This window comes from Callospermophilus lateralis, chromosome 1 (assembly GCF_048772815.1).
Source record: "Callospermophilus lateralis isolate mCalLat2 chromosome 1, mCalLat2.hap1, whole genome shotgun sequence".
NCBI classification, from domain to species: domain Eukaryota; kingdom Metazoa; phylum Chordata; class Mammalia; order Rodentia; family Sciuridae; genus Callospermophilus; species Callospermophilus lateralis.
In genome coordinates, this window is record NC_135305.1 from 35379747 (window position 1) to 35398133 (window position 18387).

General features: G+C 32.2%; 1 protein-coding gene across 2 annotated transcripts in view; it reads left to right on the forward strand.

Moving 5' to 3' along the window:
• Window positions 1-18387, forward strand: part of Glcci1 (glucocorticoid induced 1) — a 90942-nt gene that overhangs the window by 35550 nt on the left and 37005 nt on the right. For both annotated transcript variants that reach the window (XM_076833952.2, XM_076833962.2), the window contains exons 2-3: window positions 1590-1741; window positions 14348-14434. In XM_076833952.2, coding sequence (XP_076690067.1) covers window positions 1590-1741; window positions 14348-14434 — 239 coding nt within the window. The remainder of the gene's footprint in view (window positions 1-1589; window positions 1742-14347; window positions 14435-18387) is intronic.

Sequence of the window (18387 nt, forward strand, 5' to 3'; positions counted from 1 at the left end):
GGACTTTATTATAGTAAATTATTTGGGATGAACATATGGAAAATCCTCATCATTTCTTTATGGGTTTAGTGTTCTGTGTGATGATTTTAATTTTCAACAGAGATGATTATAGTACTCATGAGGAAGAAAAGAAATAGTTTATTAGGGTAGATTGATTCAGCTATATAAAATTCCCGGAGATCTTGGTTCTTTTTAAACTCTATCCCCTTTTAACAGCCCCAGTTCATAATTCAACTTCTTTGTGCTTCAAACTCTGTATCTATAAGAATTAAGATACATAGTTCTTTATACATGTTATTTTGAGGTAGCTGTGAATCAATTTGTTAAGTAAATATTAAGCATCAACTCCTTTTTGGTCTGCAGTGTCTGAAACTATGCTCTGGTGGGGGAGAGAGAAAAGCTTAGGGTGCCATGAAAACAGAGGGAAGTGAGTATATCTTGAACGGAGAAGGAAGGAGAAGCAATGTAACATTTGAACAGATCTTGAAGATTAATAACAGTTTATCTAGTGAACAAGGAAGAGGAGAGAGCTCTAGGATCATGAAATAGAAGATCCAGAGGCAGAAACTGCATTTTATTTTTGGAAAAATAGAAGTCTTTCATGTGACACTAAGCATGGGCTTATGGAGGAGTAGCAAAATATTAAGCTTTTTATCATATTGAAGAATATGGTTCTTAAAGACAAAAACCATGGGGCTTTTTAACATTTATAGTGACGCAGCCACTTCAATGTCTATAGTAACTCAGTTTGCAATAGCCAAGCTATGGAACTAACGTAGATGCCCTACAACAGATGAATGGATAAAGAAAATGTGGTATATATACACAGTGGTGTATTATTCAGCCATAAAGAAGAATGAAATTATGGCATTTGCTGGTAAATGGATGGAACTGGAGCCTCTCATGCTGAATTAAATAAGCCAGTCCCAAAGAAGTCAAAGGCAGAATGTTCTTTCAGATATGTGGATGCTAACCCACAACAAGGGAGGGGAAGATTAGAAGTTCATTAGACTAGACAAATGGGAACGAAGGGAAGGGAGTGGGGATGGGAATAGAAAAGATGGTGGAATGTATTGAACATATCTTTCCTATCCTATATGTGAATACATGACCAATGTAACTCTGCATTACATACAGCCACAATAACGGGATCGTAATTGGAGCAAGTTGAACTTTATGTATGTATAATATGTCAAAATACACTCTACCATCATGTATAGCTAGAAAGAACAAATTTTAAAAAAAGATTTGGTTGAACTGGATGCAGAAACAGCAGTTAGAAAACTGGCAGTTGATATGACAGAGTCTAAAATTAAAGGCAGTAGAGATGATAAGTAGATTTTATTACATCTCTAAAATGGATGGGCTTCTGAGGATGGGTCAGAAATCCTGAAAGTACATGCAAGATTTGTTAAATGAAATGTGTTTTTCTTGGGAGAAGATCTGTGAATTTTATTAGATCAGACAATAGGGTTATTTGGGTAAGTGTATATATTATAGGGCAAATTGATTTAATGACATTTACAAACTAAAGTTTAAATAATTAACAAATGTACTCTAAAATCTATTATTTTTTTCACTTTTTATAGTGGACAGACCAAAATCTCAGCAAGTTCGAACCTCTAGTACAATAAGGCGAACCTCTTCTTTGGATACGATAACAGGACCTTACCTCACAGGACAGTGGCCACGGGATCCTCATGTTCACTACCCTTCGTGTATGAAAGATAAAGCTACTCAGGTAAAGTACTCAGCTTTATTACCCTACAGTTTATCTGTTTTGATCATACTAAAGAAAATGGAATGTAATTAAATTTTCCTGAATTTGAAATATGTCTAATAAAAAAATCCATTACTATAAATGAACTGTATAGTAATTTTTTGTCATGTGGATTTTAGAAGTTTTAAGTGCATTTAATATTTAATAAATAACATTAGTCTATCATTTTAGAGACTTACGTTGTAGTTGGTTTTTGTTTTTTGTTTGTTTGTTTGTTTGTTTTAAATATGGTTATGGGGATCGAACCCAGTGCCTCATGCATGCTAGGCAAGTGCTCTATCATTGAGCCACAACCCCAACCTATGTTGAAAATATAAGCTTTTTTTGTTTGTTTTGTTTTGTTTCGTTTGTACTGGACATTGAACTCAGGGGCCCTCAACCACTGAGCCACATCCACAGCCCTATTTTGTATTTTATTTAGAGACAAGGTCTCACTGAGTTGCTTAGCACCTTGCTTTTGCTGAGACTGGCTTTGAACTCATGATCCTCCTGGCTCAGCCTCCCAAGCTGCTGGGATTAAGTAGTTTTTGAAGAAAATTTTATATAGTTCTTGAAAATAATTTTATAGAGAATTAACACATGGCTAAATGATTTAAATTGAAGGTTGTTTCCTTTCCCTGTTGTTCACATTTTTCATGTGGAAGACTTTCTAAGCTTTCAATTTGAAACAATTCCTCCCATAACAGAAAAAAAAATCTGAAAATATCTTTATTTATGATTTTCTGAGTTGTTGACCATATGTTCATTAGCATTTGTAGACATTATGAAGAAGATTACAAAAAAAGTGGTCAATAGAGTTGACCTGCAGTATAATTAGGAAGATAAGATATAAATTTATAAAAGTTGATAATAGAAGATATTACATTATTAGATGAATGAGGCATGTAAACATGAGGGCATTTAAAAGAATGAGTACATTTTGGGCTTTATAGATTAAAAAATAGAAGGATTAGAGTTTCATGTCTGAAGAATGGGGAAAAACGGAGAATTTTGAACATGATCATTGAAAACCTTGCTTCTTAATTTTTGACATTTTTTTAAGGCAAGCTTGAAACTGAAATTAGCTGCTGCTTAATCATCCATCCCATCAGTTCTACCTTTGTAATGTTTTATATTACTAGCCTTTTGCTTTCCTCTCTTCTTTTAGTAAAGAAAAGAACAAATTTTATGTGGAAAGCAGTAGGATTCTTAAGTAAAAATAATTATTAAAACTTAATGTGGGTCTAAACATTTAGTGAGAGATCTAGACCCAAATGATTGAGAACCATCCCTCCAGAGGAGTTGGAGTTACAGATGCAATAAGTACAGACATAGAGGATAAAGAAAGTCCAGTGGCCAAGAACTTTGTTTTTGGAAAGGCACATAGAGGAAAGAACTAATTTATTCACTTAGAAGCACTAAGACAGAGGAGAGAGTTAACATTTATTAACTATGTTCCATAGTTTGTTTTATAGTCCGTGTTTCATTTAATTCTTATAAAGAATATTACAACATTATTCAGCTGGGAAAGCAGAAACTCAGGGAAGTTAAATGACTTATTTGGGATCATAAAGCTAGAAAGTGTTAACTCATTTCTAACATGCAATAACTGACACTACTAAAAATGGTAGCTATTTTTATTAGATTACATAATAATAATAACAACAACAATTAGAGGAGGGGGAATGAGATGGGGAGATACTGGGGAATTTATGACCAAATTATATTGTTCTGTTAATGTGTAAATATGTAACTATGAATCCTGCTATTATATATAATTGTAATGCACCAAGTAAAAGTAATAAAAAAGAAAATATTTCATTGAACATAGCTTTGGATGACACAATAACTCAGAAACATTATCTTATTTACTCTTAAGAAATGAAAAAGAAAAAAATCTAAGAGCAAAAGGCTGGTAGAAAAACTAGTTAATGTAGTCTTAGAAGCCAAAAGAGAAATTTAAGAAAGGAAACACTGTTGACAGTATCAGATGCTAAAGAGAGGTCATAGAGAATAGAACTAAGGGATTAGGAGTATATTATCTTGCAAAATTCAATATTAATGATATGGTAGAGTAGTATGCTCAGAGTACTTGGTAGATAAGAAGACAGATACAGTAGAAGAAGAGAGAGCTGGATAGATTTCTTCTGCATATCTTTTTGTGCATATCTTTTTGTGCAGTGGCAATAATTAAATCTACATTGAGATGTTGCATTATTAAATATAATATTTTAAAGTAAACATGGAAAATACTGTAAATACGTGTTGAGTTATTATAGACCAGCCTACTTATAACATTTGTGAAGTCTGTACCAAATATAAAGACCCCCATAGCACATATGTATAAGTTAAATAAACTGTTAAATATGTTTCATCTTCCCATTTTTGACAAATAAATCTTCATAGGGACCCGAAAGGTTTAAGTTGAGCACCATGGTACATGCCTATAAACCCAGAGACTTGGGATGCTGAGTATTAAGATTTTAAGTGCAAGGCCAGCCTTCACAATTTAGCAAGACCTTGTCTCAAAATAGAAAGAACTGGGGGTATAACTCAGTGATAACACACTCCTGGGTTGAGTCCCCAACACTGCAAATAAATAAATAATAATAAAAGGTCAGGTTTGAACTAAGAATTCTTGGACTCTTCAGTTATATGCCAGAATGTGTCTACATGGACCAAATCCATCTCACCTCTGAGCCTAAACACCATTCTGTTCCTATGTCATACTCTATTCTTACTTTGAGGTGGCTTTATACACAGTTCTGGAACCTTCCTACCTCCAAGTGCTCACAGTCAAGGTCCTTCCATACCATTTTAGGAAGTGAGACCTAGGGGATAGATCCTTGCAGATCCTAGAAGTCAAACTTCCATTGTGGAATTCCTGGTTCTAGATAGACCCAGAGCATACATGATCTGTAGCAGGGCATTAATTCATGGTGTGTATGTTCTTTGACCCCAACTTCTCTTCACCTCTTGGGGAGGAATATGACTGGAAGAGGGCCAGAGTAATTCTCCATAAATCTTGAGGTTCAGGATGAGGACTTGTCTTGCCTGGTTCTGTATTAGGTCATCTGTGTAAGAAACTTGTTATTGAAAAAAAGGGAAAAATAAGCTTCATTTTTTAGATGTGGAACCTGAGGCTTAGAAAAGTTAGGTAATTTAAGTAGCTAGTTAAGTTTGAAGAGCTCTGAACCCAGATTATGTTGATTTCAAAGTGTTTACCTTTTCTCTAGTTCTCCACTGCCTCTAGAAAACCACATTAGTAGAAAACCACTAATAGATAAGCAGCATTTAAACTAGCACTTGTCTCACAAGCAGTATCTTTCCCCTAAGCATCTATTAGTTTAATTGAAGATTCAGAAGGTGAACATATGAGCTGCTTTTTATGGCCACATTTATTCCTCCTGGATTAATTTCTGAACTTTTAGGGAGTGAATAAGTAATTTTCTGTTATTTGGTGGAGAGGTGATAGTTTGCCCAATTTGCTACAGATATTCAACACCTGGGCTGCCTGCCCTTGGGTGAGGGGTGTCTCCAGCATCTTCTTTCTTTTATAGTTATGTTTTAACTACTGTAATTGTTTAGGGCTAGACGTAAAATTCTTCATCGTCTTTTAAGTAAAACTTATGTTTATTGTATAAAACATATATATATGTATTATAAAACATGTGTAATGTTTATATATATATGTATATATAATTAAATTAAAGCTATTTAACATGTGCCTCATCTCACCTATTTTTTTTTTAATGAGAATACTTCAGATCTACTCTCCTAGCAATTTTCAAATACAGTCATATATCACTTAGTTGGGAATACATTCAGAGAGATGCATCCTTAGTTGATTTCATAATTACACATCCATAGCAGAGTTCCTTTCATAGACCTAGTTGGCATAGGTCAATCACCTACTGTGACCTCTTTTAAAAAAAAAAAATATATATATATATATATATTAGATGAACACAATATATTTTATTTATTTATGTGGTGCTGAGCATCAAACCCAGTGCCTCACACATGCTAGGCAAGCGCTCTGCCACTTAGCTACAACTCCCGCCCTCAGTGTGGCCTCTTGATGAAGATACAGTTAAATACTGTGTGAGGCTACTTCTGACATAGGACAGCATACTGTTTTTCAAGTGGAAGAGTACACTCTACAATGAAAAATACAGCATAGGAAATACATAAATAAGTAGCAATCATTTATTATCATGATAAAATAGTATGTAATGTATATATATCAATATGTACTATAATTTTATACAAATGGCAATAGGTTTTTAAATGAAGTAGGTTTGTTTTTATCATCAGCATCACAAGTAGTTGAATAATGTGCTATGATGTTAAGAGGGCTCTGATAAGATGATAGGAATTTTTTCAGTTCCATTATAATAATATGGTATCCCTGTTATATAGGTGCTTTATCAAAATGTTATACAGTACTAAACTGTATTCAACATGCCATTATTAACTGCAGTCACGATGATATATAATAGATCTCTTGAAGCTGCCGTTCTTGTCTTTACTGAAATTTTGTGTCCTTTGACTAACATCTCCTTTATCCCTTCCCCATCTTCTGGTTACCACAATTCTGCTCTGTTTCTATGAGTGAAATATTGCATATCTGGATAGAGTTTGGGGGTTATAAGTATGAATACATTCATCATAGTTTATCCCAATACACTTGTGCATTTTACTACATAACTCTTAACTTTAAAAATATAGAATATAAGTTTTTAAAAAACTGAACTTTTAAGATGTTTAGGCCTATTTCTTGCAATTTAATTTGAAATGAATAAAAATAAGATAGATTAATGTATAGATTGATAAATATGTAATGAAGCAAATATAGAAAAATTATTATAAAGAGAATTAAATGTTGGATTTACAGATATTCACTGAGTAGTTTTTGTTTTTACTTTTGCTCTTCTGGGGATCAAACCTAGGATCTTGGCATGTTAGGCAAGTGCTCTACCACTGAGCCATACCATTAGTTTTTTAACTGTTCTGTTGGAAGTTTTTCTTAAGAAAATGTTTTATTTTGTGTTTTTTTTTTTAAATATGGCCCACTGAATTAATTGCTGTCTCACCAGGCTTTAGTTTCCTTTTCTGTAAAGTCAAATTAATAATACATGACATTGTCACACATTCATTTTGAGATAAAAAGATACAACTTCACACAGTTTTTAAGACCACTGAAGAAATAGGTTCTTGCCAGTTTGTTAGAATAATCTATCTTTGTAGAGGAAAAACTAAAAGCCATTTGTAGAATTTGATGTTACTTTATTACTTTAGCCTTACAGATACAACCTTTTTAAAACAAAAGTTTACAGCAGCTCAGGAGGCTGAGGCAGGAGGATCTCAAGTTCAAAGCCAGTCTCAGAAACTTAGCGAGGCACTTAGAAACTCAGTGAGACCCTGTCTCTAAATAAAATATAAAATAGGGCTGGGGATGTGGATCAGTGGTTAAGTACCCCTGAGTTCAGTCCTCTGTAGTCAAAAAAAATTTTATCCACCAACTCTTTTAAAATTGTGATTAAGGTTACTAGAGTCAGACATTAGTAGTACCTCAACCTTTTTCCCATATTGTGAAGTATAATCTATTCACAGATTTTTAGATTCTGTGTTTAAGTGTTTCTAAATATGAAACTAATATTTTTATGAAGTGTAAAATGAGAAGGATCTATACAGCAATAAGTAGAGATGTTTCTTCTGATTTCCCAGGTACAAGCTCTTGACAACTGTTGGCATTCTGTCTTCTCTGTGCCCTTGAAACTGAGTTTGGCCATGAGACTTTAGGAATAAGCTTAAAAATCTGCTGCATTCCCTCTGACAAGGGATAATAATAGTGTTCACTCCTTCTCTATTAGATACATCTGGTTCACTACGTGACCATGAAAATCATAGCCTTCTTATCCATACATGTAATATAAGCAGAAATTTAACCTTTGTAGTTCGAAGACATTCAGAGTTAAAAATTAAGTGGTTATATAATCTAGTCTATGCTGACTAACATGCAGAGTATAACTTTTTTTAGCCCTTTTGGAATATAGTGATATTTTTCTTAACTAAAATGTTAAAAGATTCAATATGGACATAAAATCAGTATCAAAATAGAATGAAAGAAAAAACTTAAGTACTAGAAATGAGCCCCTCCCCCACCACAGTTTTGTCAGTCTCTTAATTTTATTTCAACTTTTTAGAAACAAAGTCTTAATAATTTATCATCCTATTCCAGACTTGACTTTTACAGATCTTAATCTCTTTCTCATACAGTTGGAAGCAATTTTTTTCTGTGTGAGTAGTTCATCTAAAGCTGTCCATGGAACAAACTACTACTACCTGAGTCTCAGCAGGTTGCTTCTGTGAAACGTCCATTAACTAGAAAACTTTAGGATATTAATTCTTCTATAGTTAATTTCAATTAATATGGTATACACACACACACACATATGCAAGTGAATATATTCATTCTTACGAGAAAGCATTATCACCTTCTTTTTAAGCAAAGAGTTAAAATGCTTTAGATTTATATCCTAATAAAATGATGGATTCAGTGCTTTTTACATATAATTTGGAAAACAAAAAAGCTACTTGTTCAAACACAGAATTTCCACTTCAGACATCCCCAGCCCAGGTCAGCATTCTATCATAATATCTTGTGAAATCCCTGTGCTTTCATTTCTTTCAGGAATGTTTGGTGACATTTTTTATAGACCTTCCATAATTGTCTCAGAAGGTTTTTATTATTATTGTTATCAGTACTGGGGATTGAACCCAGGGGTATTCTACCACTAGGCTATATCCTCAGTTCTCTCTATTTTTTTCTTTTGAGACAAGTTCTTTGTTTTGAAATCATCGTGCCTCAGCCTGTTGAGTAGCTGGGATTATTGGTGTACAACACTGTTCCCAACTGCCTCAGGATCTTATTAATTCAGGTAAACTATTAACTATAAAGAATCAAAAACTATTTTAGATTATGTATTTTGGGGTTTTATCTAATTTTGTTTTGAAAATAATACCTTTTGGTGGTAAAATAATCTATAAAATTTTAAAGGAAGGAGATGAATAATAGCTATTGACTCCCTGGATCTTGCCTTAAATAATCTTAAGAGGTTTTTGTTTGTTTGTTTGTTTTTAGGGAGGGGTGGTGTATAGGTTTTAAGAAAGTTTCTACACCTATGGAAATAAATTATTTAAGCATATACACAGAGATGGAATCATACTTTATATTCTATCTCTAGCTTGCATTTTCCATTTGATGGATCACTGGCATCCCTCTTATCATGACATGTATATCCCTACCTCAATATTCTTTTTTTTTCTATTTTAAAATTGTGGTAAAATACTCATAACATAAAATTTACCATCTTAACCATTTTTTTAATGAGTTATTCTCTGGCTTTAATTACATTCACATTGTTGTATGACTGTTACCACCATCCAACTCTTAACACTTTTCCATCTTCCTTAATTGAAACTTGGTATTCGTTAAACACTATCTCCCCATCCACTTTTCCCCTGGAATCAGGTAACTACTATTCTACTTTATGTCTCTATGAATTTAACTGCTCTGGAGCCTCATATTAGAAGAATCATACAGTATTTGTTCTTTTTGACTTGGCCTATCTCACTTAGTATAATGTTTTCAAGCTTTATCTTAGCATGTGTCAAAATTCCCTTTTTTAAGGCTCAGTAATATTCTATTATATGTACACATCACATTTTGTTCATTAATTTGTTAATGGACATTTGGGCAGTATTATTGTAAATAATTCTGCTACCAACATTTGTGTACGGAATCAATAGATTAATGTTTGGTACATTTTCTCAAGTCCTTGCTTTTATTTCTCTTGGGTATCTACTCAGAAACAGAAGTGCTAGATCATACGGTAATTATGTTTACATTTCTGAGGAACCACTATACTATTTTATTCCAATAGCTATACCATTCTGCATTCCTATTAGCAATGCACAAGGTTCCCTTTTTTCTACAACCTTGCTAGCAGTTGTTATTTTCTGTTTTTGTTTATTTTTGTTTTATATATAGCCATCCTAATGGGTATAAAGTAAGTACCTTATTGTGATTTTGTTTGCATTTCCTAAATGTTGAGTGGTGGTGTTCATATGCATTTTAGCCATCTGTATATTTTGTTGGTGAAATGTCTATTTAAGTCCTTTGCCCATTTTCAAACTAGTTGGTTTTTATTACAGATTTTTTAGGAACTCTTTATATTAATTCTGATATTAATCCCATATAAAATAATGTGATTTGCACATTTTCTCCCATTCTGTAACCTTTTAATTCTTTTTATAATGTTATGATTTTTTATTTTTGTAGAATCTTGATTTTTTTCCCTTTTGTTGCTTGTTCTTTTGGTAGCATGGTCAAGAAATAATTTCCAAATCCAGCATCATGGAGCTATCCCAGTGTTTCTTCTAAGAGTTTTGTGGTTTCTGCTTTTAAGTTTAGGTCTTTGATCCATTTGAGGTAATGTTTGTGAATGGTTATAAGGTAAGGATTCAGTTTCATTCTGTTGATTATAGGTAATCACTTATAATTAGCACCATTTGTTGAAAAGGCTGTCCTTTTCCCTATTGAATGCTTCTGACACCCCTGTTGAAAATTAATCGACCATAAATTAAAGATTTATTTCTGAGCTCTCTGCTGTATTCCACTGGACATTATACACTCAGTTTTGCTATGAAGCATGTATTTTTTACATACATCCAGCACGTATGCTTATTTTACTACTGGTCTTTCTTGTTTTAATCAGTGATCATTTAGGTAGGAAATTCCATTTTATCATTAAATGTGTTGTTTTGACTCAACATATAATATGGCGAATTTCTTCAATAGATTCTCTAATGTTTGGTCCATGGTTATATTTCTGGAAAATGCTATTTGTTTATAGATGATTGAAATATATATAGTGGCAAACAAAGTGTTTGTTAATATTTATTATATTTGTTTAAATGAGACCTGAATTTTTTTCCTTTTCATGATGTAATCCTTAAGTTAGTGTTATACTTGCTTCATAAAAAGGGTTTGCAAAATTTCCTTCCTCTGTACTCTACTATGGTGTAAATATCATCGGAATTATCTATCATTTGGATCTGAAAAAATTTTATCTATGAACTTAATAGCCTAGTAGGTTTTTTGATTTTAGCTTTTTGAGAAAATCTTTTCAATTTCTTCCATGGTCTTGGTATATTTTAGTTGTATCAGAAAGAAATTTCAAAACTTGTATCATTTGAGCCAAGAGAAGGCAGGAGAATTGCTTGAACTCAGGAATTTGAGGCCATCCTGGACAACATGGTGAAACCCGTATTTAAAAAAAAAAAAAAACACAAAAAACTTGTATTCTTCAAAGGGTGAGAAATAGGATGTTTAGATCTTAAATGTAATTCTTACATAGTTAAACTTCCCTTTCTCTTGGTAATCTTTTTCTTTGATATTTTATTGTTTAAAATAAAATTTTCAAGTCTCAACTATGAAATATTGGCATGCCAAAAAGTACATAAAATGACATGTTGGTTAATTTTTCTTAATCTTATTAAGATTATAGTGTAGAGAGTTTTATGATCCTACCTCTCTGTCAGTGTTATTTGCTAAGATTCTGTTTTTAAGAAACAGATCTCAGTGGCTTAGGGATATACCTCAGTAGTTGAGTGCCTGTCTAGAATGCATGAGGCCCTAGGTTTGATCCCCAGTACTGCAAAACAAACAAAGAAACCAGATCTGTAGTAAGTATTTAGCATTTGGCTTTAGCCAACACCCAATAAAGTAAAGTAACTCTGAACTAAACTATATGAATTGTTTGCTATTGAAATTGTATTAAAATATCTAGCCTTTTCCTTCATTACTGAAAGAAGCTTGGTTGGGGAAGACTTTATCAAAGGAATAGATGATGTTCCTCAAATAGCAATAGATGAAAAAGAGAACTTTCGGTTTTACCAGTCTGATCAGAAACTCATTTCCTGACTGAAAGTCACTCTTGATACAGCTGTTTGGGTTTCCTGTGCCCTTTCTGAAGAGCTTACTGTTGCAATTTGTTTAAGTAGCAGCAATTGCTGAAACATTTTGGGGTAGGAGACTTCTTCATGAAATGGAAGCAAGTCTGAAGATGTGACCTGTATGAGCCTGTTAGATGGCATTTCAGGGACCTAAATTGTTATTTTATGGAGCTGGCTTCTGACAGTTGAATAAATGCATAGAAATTTATTACTATGCAAGATCACTTTGGGCTGGCATTATAGCTCAGTGGCGGAGTGCTTGCCTAGCACATGTGAGGCACCAGGTTTTATCCTTAGCACCACATAAAAATAATAAATAAAATAAAGGTATTGTGTCCTTCTATAACTAAAAATAAATAAATAAAATCACCTTTACCGTTTCTTTTATTCATTATCTGACAACAATAGAGAGGATTTTATAATTCTAGAGTTGAGCCATCCTTACCAAAGTAATATTGTTTCAGCTATATTGAAGAAAAACGTTAATCCATGACAAAACTGTTAATATTTTATTCAGTGGTTTTAAATAGTTTAAAATTGCCAGAAACTCAAAAATTCTACTTACTGACCTCTAATAGTTAATGTGTTCCCTTGGTTCAAAATAAATGTTATGTAGTGAAGGACTTTTCCTCTTCTCCTGTAACCTATAATACTCAGTTCCTTTCCTTTACCTAAAACATTTTACTGGTAACAAGATTAATCTGTTCTCTTTCATCACTTTCCCATACCTTTGCCCCTCAGTTATCATTAGGTAAAATTGTGAAATAGGTCATATTTATTTGGGATAACCTTCTTTCTTAGGTTTTTTGACCTTTCTTGTCTGGTACATTAGTTCTCAACTAGTTATATCTCATAACCCATTAATGTTGAAAATCCTGTGATAGTATTAAACAGCACTTACTGAGGAAGACTTATATATGTTAGAGATGATGTACTTTAAGAATTAAGATTAAGAATTAAGATCACAGAATTAAGATCACAGTTTAGAATTAGGTTATAGTTTAGGATATTTTCTGAAAAAGGAGTTGACCTCTTAAGGTGTTAGTAACTTCTGTAAATGAATTATTGATATGGGAGCTATCTTCTTGGGAAAATAGTATAAATGATCTTTTCTCTGTGTTGGTATTCTCAAAGCATTTGAGGGATAACTCCAATTCCTATTGCAATGAGAATTACATTAAATAATCCATGTTAAACTTCTATAATGGTAATAGACACTGATAAATTTCAGTCACCTTTTTATTGTAATCTATAATATTTTACTGTTAGCAAGTTTAAACTTAATAATATTGCATTAAGTAGATACAAAAAGTCATTATTTCTAGTATTAAAAATTGATAATATAATTCAAACATTAAGTTTAGACTGGGAGATAGTAGTATAGAAATGTTATAGGTAACTTCAGAGCATGAAAGGGCTCTGAAATTTGGTAATTTTTGTATTTGTTTAGCTAGAATTCAGTTATTACTGGTTTCATTTTGGAGTATCATTGCTTTTATGAGATGGTAATTATTTTATAAGTTGCCCACAAGTTGTATGTAAAACTGATGGCTTTTTAATAAGAGCTTACATATTATGTAGATCCTCAAGTGCAGGGTCAGCAGTGATTTTTCCCATATATAATAAAATTTTTTTAAAAGAAATATATACTTACTGTGATAATTATTACCATTGTCTGTCTTTCAAATAGAGGTTGTTATTTTATATAAATTTTATTTTATGTATTTTATGTAAATTTTATTTTACATAAATTTTCCTAACTTATATTACACCAAGTCTTCTCATATATTAAGGAAGGTATTTTAATTTTTAATGTAATTAATAAATTTATGGCATTATTTGGGATTTAGTGTTATATATATATATATATATATATATATGAGTGGAGTACCTATTAAGGATTAAATAATTGAAAATGATGTTATAATTAAGTGATTCTATTTTATCACAGAGCTTACCTTTTTAAAAAAGATGTATTCCATTTATAATCAGCTTATTTGGTTTATATTTATTCCTTTTCTCTGTTTATTCTATAGTAACTTTTTAATGTAAAGATGCCTGTTAGTTTTCCAAAAAGATAGTAATGCTAATACTCTCTTTGTCAGGTACAAGAAGAAAACAATCAGCCCTCTATCTGGCTAGAATATTTGTTATCTAAGTCATCTATACTATCATTGCTTCTGAAGGAGTTACATTCATTTTTTTGTCCATTATATTTAGTAGAAATACCATTTTGTATTTAGTTTGTCTCTTCTCTTTAAAAAATCAATATGGAAATCTTCAGTTTTTTTTGATTTGGTAACTTTAATTTATTAATGGTATTGATGTGAGGATATCATATTTTTTAAACAAGATAACTTAGACTTCCTGAATCAGTTCTGACTAATTCAGAATGTGACAATGTTTTAAACATTTTTTTCCCCAGGATTTTGCTGTGTAGAGGATTTTAGTATAGCGTCCTAACAAGTATATACTAAAAATTTGAATTATATTGTAGTTGCTTGAGGTTAAGGAATAAAGACCAAATTCTTTTATTTTTTATATTTTGCTTGTTTGTTTTTAAAGACACCTAGCTGTTGGGCAGAAGAAGGAGCAGAAAAGAGATCACATCAGCGTTCTGCATCATGGGGGAGTGCTGATCAACTAAAAGAGGTAAGTTATTTCTGTTTTTTTGTCTATAACCTATTTTGTCCTAGCAGATTATTTTGCTGTTTTAAAATATAATTGTACTTCTTTTATTTATCCTAACATTACCTCGTTCAGAATTTAAGGGTTGAATTTGTGTTTTGTTGAACAAGACAAGAGTTTCCTTTAGTATCCTTTATGTCCTTTATAAATATTTGTTCTGTATCCAGTTGGTATAACTATTCTAGAATGAAGTCTGATTTTATATAATAATTCTATGTTTTGTTCATTTAGGTATTTTTTGTTCCTCCTTTACCTGCTTGTTTTTAAATTATGGCAGCCAGAGATAGAGATCATAGATTTGTACAGTGATGGATAGTGTTTATTGTTTCTGATACATTTTTTTTAATGATATCTAACAAACTGTTTGTTTCCCTTTGGGACCTAATAGTACAGTAGAACCCATATCTTTTTTTAAAATTGGATTTAAAAAAACATTTTTTTAATTGTAGATGGACACAACACCTTTATTTTATTTATTCATTTTTATGTGGTGCTGAGGATCGAAACTGGTGTCTCATGCATGCTAGGCAAGCACTCTACCACTGAGCCCTTCATTGGATGTTTTTAGTTATACATGACAGTAGAATCCATTTTGATATAATTATACAAGCATGGAATATATCTTGTTCTAATTCAGACCCCAGTACCTCTCCTTCCCCGTTTCTTTTCCCTCCCCTCCTCTTTTCCCTCTGTTGCTCTTTCTTCCATTTACCCAGTTATTTTTTTAATTAATTTTTTGTGAATGTATATGATGGTGAGATTCACTGTGGTATATTCATATCTTTTAGAATTATTTCTTATTATTCATTCCCTTATTATAAACAACCACAGATATAACTATGTATCTTTAATCTTATCTGTCTACATTCTTATCTGTTTGTTTTTATTAAATTACAGAAACTTGGAGTGGAAATGTCATCTGTTCATCTCCTCTGTAAACACCCTTTTAAAAGATGGTTATCTAATATTTCTTAATGATCATTCTCAGCAAGGGGAACTCATTTAAGAGAACCAGTTCAATCGTTTTAACTTATGTTGTTAAATGTGTTCTTTTATATGTTGCATGAGATATTATACTACTTTTACTCTACCCTTTTGGATTCATAGGAAATTCATTTTAACTATTTGAAAGGCTAGCAATAATTCATTTTTTTCCTTTAGGGTAAACATTGACATTACTATTGAATTTTTTTCATATTCATAGTTTCTAGATTTTTTTATCATTTTCATATACCATAGGTTATCATTACCCATATCCCTCATATACTGTGTCATCTATATAATGTCTAGCAGCATGATTTTTTTTTTTTTTTTTTGGTACCAGGGATTGAACCCAGGGGAACTTAACCACTGAGCCACATCTCCAGCCCTTTCTATTTTTTATTTTGAGACAGGATCTCACTGAGTTGCATGGGGCCTTACTGAGTTGCTGAGGGTGGTTTTGAATGTGTGATTTTCCTGCTTCAGTCTCCTGAGCTACTGGGATTAAAGGCATGCTCCACTGTGTCCCACTATTAGCATGATTTTTGCCTGTGATTTTATTACATCTCTTTAGTAGCCTTTTGATGTTATGGATGTAAATCTGGATCTCCCATCTACCTGACACAGAAACACAATATGCACAAAATCAACAACAAAAAGGAAGCTGAGTCTAATATATCAAGACTAAAATAGTGCTACAAATTCATGCATAGACTATGAGTAAAACAACCATAAATGCACATATAACTACCAAAACAAGTATTTCAGTGCTCTGGAAATTAATCAAAATAAATTGAGAAACTTAAAACAAACAAACAAACAAAAAAACCCTACTGAACTTAAAGTAAGAATAGCACAAGCTTGTAGTATTCTAGTATTCTTGTCTAGTGCTACTTCTCTTCCATTCTTCCTCATCCCTAGCTCTATTGGTGACATTTCAACCAGAATGGGTTAGGCCTTGAAAACCAGCAGATTTATTGCCCTTACTGGAAAGAGATCAGTTGATATGGAGCCTTGTCAGTTAGAATATGGATCTTTGTGGCAACTAGTTTGAGGTTGTAGTCCAATTTGGAGCACGAAACATTCTTACATACCAGTAGAATTTAATAGTTTTGAGAGATAAGATAGTCAGAGACTTGATAAATTCCCCATATGTCCTATGTTGACTAGGGATAATGGATATGCACAGCAGATAACAAAGTGGGCCCAAACCACCCATGCATCCCTGCTCAGTAAAGCCTAAGAATAGGTGCAAACCAAATTTAAGTGGTCCAGTGGAAATGAAAACCAGGTAAGTATCTAAAAGTCCAGAATTTCAAATGTATTACTCTGTCCACAGATAAGTCCTATCAGTGGAAGAGGAAATTTTACTGGCTTGAGATAGTTTTTAAGAATATATGATAAATATTTTGCTAAACACTGAGGCAAACCAACGCTGGAGAATAGCTTTAAAGGTATAAAAAAGCCATGCTTAAAATAATGGAGTAGTGACATTAGTGACCTATGTTACAAGGGAAACAGACCTTTAGGCCATCAAGTTACTGAAGCAACAAACAGATGTGACAGTAGCTTTCAGAGGGAAATATCAATACCAGGAATTGCTGTATTTTACTATTTCAATTGTTCAACATTCAACCAAAGATTTAGATATATGCAAAAAAAACAAATATATGGCACATACTTAGGAAAAAAAATGGTCAGTAGAAATTTTATCTTAAGTGTCTCTGTATATTGGATTTAGCAGACAAAGGCATCAAAACAGCTATAAGATTTTCAAAGAACTATAGGAAACCATGATTAAAGGAAAGTAAGACTGGTAGGACTGCAGACACTCACTGCATGAAGAGTTTCTACAAAGAGTTATTATAAGAAAGAGGCAAAGATATTCTAGGCTTAAAAAGTATAGTAACTAACATTAAAATTTTACCAAATAGACTTAACCACAGATTTGAGATGACAGACAAAATTAGTAAATATGCCAGTAACTCAGTAGAATTTGTATCCCTTGAAGAAAGGGAACAGATAGGGGGGAAAAAAAATAAAAAAAAGTCAAAGAGCCACAGAACCAAGAGAGAAGAGGCAGAGCAGAGCAAAAATAAATAAATAAATAAAAGTGGAAGAAATAACAGCAGAAAAGTTTCCAGATTTGGTGAAGAACAAACTGCAATGTTAAGAAGCTAAACTAACATAAAACACAGATACATAATAGGTAAACTGTCGAAAACCAAAAGTAAATATAAAATATCAAAAGATGGAAAAAGAAAATGAGTCATTATACATGAAGAAGTAGTAATACCTTTAATAACTAAAACTTTTTTATCAGAAATTACGGAGACCACCAGGTATGACATATTCCAAGTGCTGAAAGAAAAAAAAATCTGTTAATCAACTATTCTTTATCCAGTAAAACTAGTATTCTAAAATGAGGATTAAAAAAAAAAAAGCATTTCCATTCCCATATGAACAAAAGATTGAGAGAATTTCTTGCTACATGTTGTCTGTAAGAGACACACCTTCAATTCAAACACAGAGAATGAAAGTGAAAGGATGGAAAATGATATACAAAGAAAGCAGTAGTGATAAGAGAACTGGAGTGGACACATTAATACCATACAAAATAGACTTTACAACAAGAAGTATTTCTGAAGACAAGTAGGGACATTTCATTATAGTAAAAAGGTCAGTGTGAAAGGAAATGTTGCAGTTATAAATATGTATGACTCTAACAAGAGCATTCCAAAATGCATGAAACAAAAACTGTAAGAGGAGAAATAATGGTCATACCAGGAGTGACTAGGGATTTCAGCATCCTATTCTCAATACTTGATTTAACAATGAAGTAGACAAAGAATTAACAAGGTGATAGAAAATAACTTAAAAGTATTAATTTTAAAAGAATGAAAATGATACATTGAAGACTTCACCAACATTACCAA